Source organism: Halichoeres trimaculatus, unplaced genomic scaffold (assembly GCF_033239565.1).
Source record: "Halichoeres trimaculatus isolate MK-OKI-2021-1 unplaced genomic scaffold, fHalTri1.1 fHalTri1_scaffold_15, whole genome shotgun sequence".
Lineage (NCBI taxonomy): Eukaryota > Metazoa > Chordata > Actinopteri > Labriformes > Labridae > Halichoeres > Halichoeres trimaculatus.
In genome coordinates this window covers 33,404,774-33,412,842 of record NW_027437193.1, presented here as the reverse complement: position 1 = coordinate 33,412,842, position 8,069 = coordinate 33,404,774, and the positions used below count along the sequence as shown (strand labels likewise).

The following is an 8,069-nucleotide window of genomic DNA, read 5'->3' as shown; positions in this document are numbered from 1 at the left end:
ATTCCAAGACTATTCCTCTGGTGGGGTGTGTGTTCCTGAGCTGGTCTCATTTCCATAAGTACCATCCAGTCCTCAGAGACCAAACACTTAACACTCCTCTTGTCTTCTGCATTTTCTCAGTTAATCTGCATTTTCTGTTTCTGAAACAGAAAATGTAGCACACCAGCTATCGCGGCCATATTAGTAAGGGCAAGGGCTTCGCATACAGCTATAGGGCACCTGTGGGTAATGTGACCTGAGCTGTGCCTCTGGTTGGGCGAGCTCGTGATCTTACTATCCTTTGAACAGCCGAGTGAGAAAAAATTTGCCCCCTGTACAGTGTGTGCTGATAGTAAAGTTAACGACTCAGACAGGAGACGTTTTTTGAACCAGGTTGTAAATATTTTTGGCTTGGTGTGTATGTGACTTCTGGTACTTCCAGAGCCAGCCTCAAGCGAACACTCAAGAAACAGCAGATTTTAGCACTTCAACATTATCTCCTATTCTTAGATTGGAGGTTGCTGCTTGGTTTTACCTTCTACCCTTACTTACTATGGAAGTATATTTAGGACAAAATTGAATGAAAATGCAAACATGAAAATGAAAATGCAGTACGACAATTACATTATCATTTAAGAATATAGGTGTGTTATTTGGGTCATAATTAAAATCAAACATCAAATATCCAATTATCATTGTCATTTTTGTCTTGAAGACTGCACTTTATGTGACATTGCTCCATTCAAAGGTGGTGTTTGCTTTTTAATTTCCGAGAAATGGTCCACCAATAACTGGACATAATTCAAATGAAAATGCAAACATGAAAATGAAAGTGCAATAAAGAAATGATATTTTCATTATCAAACCCTAACAAGCAAAATGTATGACACAATCCAAATGTAAAGGAAAAGACCATTTTCATTTTCCAACCTGACCTCATACCAACATGAAAATGAAATGGAAATGTGGACCTTCTCTCCAACAGCAGGTGGCGCTGTGTATGTGCCACACTGCAATCAACCCAACAAGTACCACAGAAGAACAAAATGAAGTACCCCCAACTGAACCAATAGAGTCAGTTCATTGTGATTGGTTGGCTGAGTCGTTCGGTACTCTCCTCAGCTCTGCCTGTGAATCAGAATTTAATGCGCTAAAACATGACCAACGTTTAGCTCTGCTAGTGACCAGACTGAGGACAGCCAGTGGTGGTTAATAAACCAATGTACTGAGAGTTTAGTGGAATAAAGATACAGTTTACAAATTGAAAGCTGCTATAACAACCATTTCCCCAAACATTTTGTTTATTAATATCGTTTATGTTATGTTTGTGTTTATGTTATGTTATGTTTATTACTTTCGTTGCTAGGCACTGCCCAAGTAGCTGCCTGTTACAGTAGCTCTCTCTTCTTTGTCCGTTTCTTGTAATTTTTTCGTCTCTTTTTCGTCATCTTTGTATTTGGAGTGGATCATTACTTTGTATGGCTCATTGTTGGTCATGGACACCAAACTTTTTGTGGCTTCTGCGATATTTTTTCTATTTTTCTCCTGTGTTTGTCTGGAGATCCTACATGTAACCATGGCTGCATTGTTTACATGCGAAATTAGCTGTTAGCAGCCTGTAGCATGTCAATGCTAACTTGTGTAAGGTTTGATGATTTCCGTCAAGGTGAGGAGGAGGAGGTAAGGACAACGTGCTGGTTCTCAGGTGTGAGCTGGGAGGTGACGACGTGGACCTGTCCTTCCATCCATCGTTGTTGGGAACGTGGGATCTATCTCTGGTTGGATGGACGAGCTAGCCGTGCTGACCCAGCAGCAGAGGGGCTGCCGGAGGGCAGAGTGGCATCGTGATGTTCATTGACGTGTCTGATGGAGCTGACATCGGACGCCGACACAACATTGGAGGAGTTTCGCCTGCTGTGAGCAGACAGGATCCAGGAGACAGAGACTGAACAGACTGCTGAAGAAGCTCAGTCCTGGACCCTGTGGAGGTGGAGACTGGCTGGGCTGGAGAGAGGTGGACAGGATGTCATCAGCAATTTTCTTGTGGACCTTTTTGCACTTTCTTTACACTTTCTTACTTTTGTTTTCTTGATTGCTGCTGTGACTCCTGAAGTTCCCCTCGGGGATAAATAAAGTATTTTCTATTCTATTCTATTCTATTCTATTTATAACGTTCAGTAAATAAACCATTCACTGACTGTCTTACTAAAAGACATCTTTATTAAGACTTTCTTCACCCCTCTCCTCTCTTGTTTTCTGTCCCTGTTCTCAGTCAAACTCTGTACTGCAGGCCTGAAAGAGGTCACTGAGTGATGCCAAGTTTTACATGAACAAACAAAAGAAGCCTCAGCTTTCTTTGGAGGCCTGTATCAGCAGAGGTAGAGGACAGCTGTCAGAGTATCACCTTCGACTTCGATCCAGCTCCTGTCAGGAGAGCCAGAGTCCACTGGAATCTGCTGTTTGTGAAACACGTGTGGACACCAGAACATGACGCTCAGACAGGAGTACAAATACATCGATTTATTATCTCTTTGTACAACACAAACACACACACACACTAACACATGTGGGGTGTACATTTAGTGGAAAAGTTTCAGATTTTCAGGGAATAAAGGGTAGAGAGCTCTCTCTCTTTCTCTCTCTCTCTCTCTCTCTCTCTCTCTCTCACACACACACACACACACACACACACACACACACACACACACACACACAAACACACACACACACACACACACACACACACACACACACACACACACACACACACACACACACACACACACACACACAAATACACAGATACTCATCACTGTCTATATGATTAAAACATTAATACTAGAGTTACTCCGTGCAGTGAGGCTGTTTATGAGGCCTCTACTGATGAAGATCAGGGTCAGGGGTCTGGTCCAGATCAGAGCATGCTGTGCTGTGTCTGTGTCTGTTGAGGATCACAGGGACCACATGCATCCTGTGCTCTGTGTGCCAAAGCAGCTTCATGTTGATGAGAGGGTTGTAGCACGCACACACACGCACACACACACACACACACACACACACACACACACACACACACACACACACACACACACACACACACACACACACACACACACACACACACACACACACACAAAAGGAGCTCATGTTCTTCTGTAGCAAATTAAAGCACCCTCCTTGGGTCTATTTACATGCAGCGCTCTACTCTCCGTCACATTTACACTATGTACATCAGGACCGTCAGTCACAGTTCACAGGCTGGATTTCAGCCTGTACTTAAAGTCCACATCATATGTGGGCTGCAGGATCCCCAGACCGGCTCGGGACTGGTCCAGAGGGGGGACTCTGATGGCGGGGTCCAGCAGCTCCATGTCGAAGTAGCTCAGCACCAGGGTCAGGAACTGCTTGATCTCATACACAGCGAAGAACCGGCCCGGACATTTTGTGACCCCCGAGCCAAACGGCATGTAGAAGTACCGCAAGCGCCGGCCATTGCGGTGGAAGGTGGTCTTCTCTTGACCCTGCTCATCCAGGAAGCGGTCAAACTTGTACTCCTGCAGAGGAAGAAGAGGAAGGAAGATGAGTTTACACCAGACGAAGACTTCCTCTCACTGATCAAATGTCTGACCTGCAGGCCCTTACATGTGGATCCTCGTAGATCTCCGGGTCAAAGTGCAGCATGGGGGGGTAGAGGGCGATGACATCATCTTTTCTTATACGATAAGCTTCCTGGTTGTCCAGGTGGAGCAGGAAGTCCTCTTTGGCTATCCGCACATTCATGGAGGCGCTGGAGAGACGCATGGCCTCCTTTATGATGCTGTCTGTGAAGAGGGGAGCAAGAACCGGACTTTACCCACGGACCAGGACCAGGACTTTTGGAGCTTCAGTCTGCAGGGTGTGCACATTAGCTTACCCAATACAGGCATGTCGTCCAGCTGCTCCCTGCCCAGGTTCAGGGTGGGGTTGTTGGGGTCTGCTGTCAGACCTGCAGCCTCCAGAACCTTCTTCACCTCCTCACGAGCTGCTTTCATAGCATCTGGACTCCTGGGAGCAGACACAGGAGCACGTTAGACCTACATCTCTTCCTGCTGCCAATAACCACAGACCCATCTAGAGCAAAGGCCCAGTTCTGCTGTGAAGCATCAGTCCATCTGAGTCTCAGGTTCACTGCATCAAACAGGTCAGACCAAAGCCAGCTGAATCCGTCCCCCTACAGCCAGGACAGGTTTCTTAAACCGGGTTTGGTGTGACTCTGTCTGACACAGCATCAGGAGGGTAACTCATTCTCAGTGCCAGGAGGTTTCCAGGAGGAAGACCTGGGTCCAGCTGTGACCTCCTCATGCCAGACCTGTTACATCACAGTGAGCCCAACATATCTGATGGATCTGACCTGACGGGGTCTCAGTGTGTAACAGTCAACTGACAACAAGAAGCACCGTGATGTAACGGCTCCAGCTCCACAGCACACAGGGCACAGGAAGTTAGTGGAAAAGACTTAGGGGGATCAGACTGAGGAGGACCAGACTGAGGAGGACCAGACTGAGGAGGACTAGACTGAGGAGGATCAGGCTGAGGAGGATCAGACTGAGGAGGACCAGACTGAGGAGGATAAGAATGAGGAGGATCAGAATGAGGAGGATCAGAATGAGGAGGATCAGACTGAGGAGGATCAGGCTGAGGAGGATCAGATAGAGGAGGATCAGACTGAGGAGGATCAGGCTGAGGAGGACGAGACTGAGGAGGACTAGACTGAGGAGGATACGGATGAGGAAGATCAGACTGAGGAGGATACGGCTGAGGATGATCAGGCTGGGGAGGATCAGACTGAGGAGGATCAGGCTGAGGAGGATCAGATAGAGGAGGATCAGACTGAGGAGGATCAGGCTGAGGAGGATCAGACTGAGGAGGATCAGGCTGAGGAGGATCAGACTGAGGAGGATCAGGCTGAGGAGGATCAGACTGAGGAGGATCAGAATGAGGAGGATCAGGCTGAGTAGGATCAGATGGAGGATGGCTGCTCTTGCTGGCTGCACACAAACACCCTGCCTGTCTCTCTCTGAGTCAGAGCAGCTGGTTAAACTGGTCACATGTGTTGAAGATATCATGTGTTTATATTTAGATTTATTTACATCACTGGACTCAGACCTCCACCCAGGCTGCAGGCAGTCCCTGAACAAAGAGCTGTAATCCCTGATAATTATCCTGAGCGGGAGGAGGACCGCTCAGTGAGACAGCCAACAACACTCAGTGACAGCCAGCCTGACAAACAGCATGTGGTGGTTTCTCTTCCTTCAGAGGCCACAGAGGAAGAGGACTCACCTGATCATGTAGAAGAGGCTCCAGAAGGTGGCCGGCAGTGTGTTGGCCTGTGAGGCCCACAGCAGAGCCACATGGGTCCTGGCCTTGCTCAGGTCATTAAAGGTGGACAGAGAGTCATTCAGGATCATCCTCATGGAGATCAGATCAGACATGTTCTCCCTCTTGGACAGGTTGTCGGCGTGCATGGTCTTTGCCAGGTTCTACAAGTTTAAGAAAAAGGTTTCAATAGAAGGGCAAAGCAGCATCTATGTTTCAGTCCGTCTGCAGTGTGGACCCCCCATGCTGACCTCTCTGGCACTGTAGGCGCTCTTAAAGACGTGGATGGGCAGACCGGCTACCAACGCCGGGAAGATCTTGTCAAACTCTTTGAAGTTTTCCAAAGCGTTGAGCACCAGGGCTTTCTGAGCCTCCTGCCGGGCCTGGCACTTATCATCTCCAAACTCCTTCCCAAACAGGGTCAGGTATCCAGACTCGAACATCACCTGCAGGACACAAACACACCTGTGAGACTGCTGGGTCAAAGGGGGGCATTGGGCTCCACAGGGGTCAGGCTCCACAGGGAGGTGGTTTTCACTGACCTTATAGCAGAAAGCGAAGATGCCGTCCACCTCCCAGTGCTCCTTGCTGGGACTCAGCGTGTCTGACTTCAGCATCACGTCCTGCAGATGGCCCATCATGGACTCTATGAGGGACGGCAGAGCCTCCCCCTGCAGGGTCTTCAGGAAGGTCTGGTGGAGGTTCTCCGTGGTGTGACCGTGCCTAGGGTCAAAGCTCTCATGTCCAAATGCCTGCAGAGAGAAAAAAGAGCAGGTTCAGGACCCCTGATGGACTCACCTGTGACCTGAAAAGATCTCCTCTGATATAACAAACAGCAATCCGACTCTAAAACAGACCTTGACTGACGTGGCGAAGTGGAACTTCCTCCAGTCCAGGTGTCGGCCCTGTCGGATGACTGAGTGGTAGGAGAAGGGATCGCACAGGAAGTGGATGTACTGGCCGGCGATCTTGCAGGTGAAGATGTGTCCGTATTTGTTCTGGCGGCTGCGCAGGAACTGAAGAGGGTTGGCTCCAAACTGCAGAGCACAGCCCAGGTACGGGATGAAGCCGTTCTCCACGGCCGGCTCACCGGGCTGCCTAAAGAGGTGGAGAGGAGAAAGAGGACAGTGAGCACCAAGCAGAATCAGAGCCTGAGGCAGGGACCAAGGCTGGTCCTGTCAGACAGAACAGGTGGTATGAGGTTCACTCTCTGACACATGGATGACTGAGCCCTCCAGACCTCAGCTCCTGCTGACTGACATTCAGCTCCTTTAATTCACCCACATTCTGACCCTGACACCAGCTCCCTGTTGGTATTTGATCCACTGACTCAGAGGCTTTCTAAAGGTTCCTCATGTAGTTATAAATGTCTGAAAAGATCCTTTTGATGTGTCTGAAAGGGCGACCTTGGTAGCCTGTGGTCAGATCCCTTTTCTGTCCAGGACCTGGTGTTGGACTTTATGACACACTTACAGATAAACTGTTGTTGTTGCTGCACCTGTTTCTGTTGTTAATGACTCATTCAATCATTCAAAGATGTTTAAAAGGTTTCAGCAGAGCCCAACATCAGAGAGACACATCACGCCAGTTGCCCATGAAATGCAGTCTCAGTGTCATCATCACAAGCTTTAAGTGGAGACTTAATCAAACCCTAACAGAACCCTCAACCTGCATGCTAATAGTGTGGACTTAACTGAGCGGAGACTTTAATGAACCCTTTACTGAACCCTAATCCTACACGCTTAAAGTGTGGGCTTTAATGAAGCCTAAACTTACACACTTTAAGTGGAAAGTATAATAACTCCATACCCTGACCTTACACTCTTTGGGTGTAGACTATAATTAACCCTAACCCTAACCCTACATGTTTAGAGTTGAGTCTATAATGAGCCCTAACCCTACATGCTTAATGAGTAGTCTTAAGTGATTCCTTACCCTAACCCTACATGTTTAGAGTTGAGTCTATAATGAGCCCTAACCCTACATGCTTAATGAGTAGACTTAAGTGATTCCTTACCCTAACCCTGCATGTTTAGAGTGGAGCCTTTACCTAACCCTAACTCTCCATGAGAACTCGTGTTTCTGCATTAAAGCTTCTGACAGATGAAGAAAGCAGCAGCTCTCAGCTCCTCTCAGGTCACACCACACTCCTCTCTGTCAACACAGCAAAGTGACTCAACAACAAACCCAACCAGTTTCCTCACTTTCACAATGGCTTTTGTTTTAATAGCACACGCTGCCTACATACTCCTGTCAGTCATCGTCGGGTTACATCAGAGGCCAGCACACATCACACTTGCTGAGAGGCTTGTCCACAAAAACAACAGGTCGCCCGGTACACCACAGACACGCCACAGGTACACACTAGAGGTACACTCCACAAGGACATCTCAGCATCCTTAACCTGAGGTCTTACCTGCGCCGTATCCCCACAGCCAGCCATAGCAGGCAGCAGAAACCGACAAGGACAGCCCAGATCAGAGCAATGCTGAGGATCATAGTGAGACTGACAACGATGACAATGATGATGATGATGACGATGATGATGATAATGAGAAGAAGAAGATCCAACACCACAGGGAGCTGAAAGCAAAGGTCCACACAGAGCCCACCTGGAGCTCAGTCCTGCAGAGAAGAGTGTGTGCACTAAAGTTGCAGACAGTAACCTGTGTGTGTAAGTGCGTGTAGATGGGCGTGTGTGTGTTTGAGCCCGCTGTCTGATCAATGACAGGTTG

At 48.1% G+C, this 8,069-nt stretch overlaps 1 protein-coding gene across 1 annotated transcript; it reads right to left on the bottom strand.

The window, feature by feature from the left end:
- Positions 1–3,230: 3,230 nt before the first annotated feature.
- Positions 3,231–7,833, bottom strand: cyp7a1 (cytochrome P450, family 7, subfamily A, polypeptide 1). The gene is made up of 8 exons (XM_074689128.1): positions 7,751–7,833; positions 6,192–6,432; positions 5,877–6,086; positions 5,586–5,780; positions 5,299–5,498; positions 3,893–4,023; positions 3,622–3,800; positions 3,231–3,533 (listed from the first exon to the last, which is right to left on the bottom strand). The coding sequence occupies exons 1-8, from the start codon at positions 7,831–7,833 to the stop codon at positions 3,231–3,233; spliced, it is 1,542 nt and encodes a 513-aa protein (XP_074545229.1).
- Between the last annotated feature and the right edge of the window lie 236 nt (positions 7,834–8,069).

Coding starts and splice junctions, on each gene's coding strand:
- cyp7a1 (XM_074689128.1), bottom strand. CDS start 7,833: ATGATCCTCAGCATTGCTCTGATCTGGGCTGTCCTTGTCGGTTTCTGC. Junction 6,433..7,750: donor GCTGTGGGGATACGGCGCAG/GTAAGACCTCAG, acceptor CCACCTCTTTAG/GCAGCCCGGTGAGCCGGCCG. Junction 6,087..6,191: donor ACTTCGCCACGTCAGTCAAG/GTCTGTTTTAGA, acceptor TTCTCTCTGCAG/GCATTTGGACATGAGAGCTT.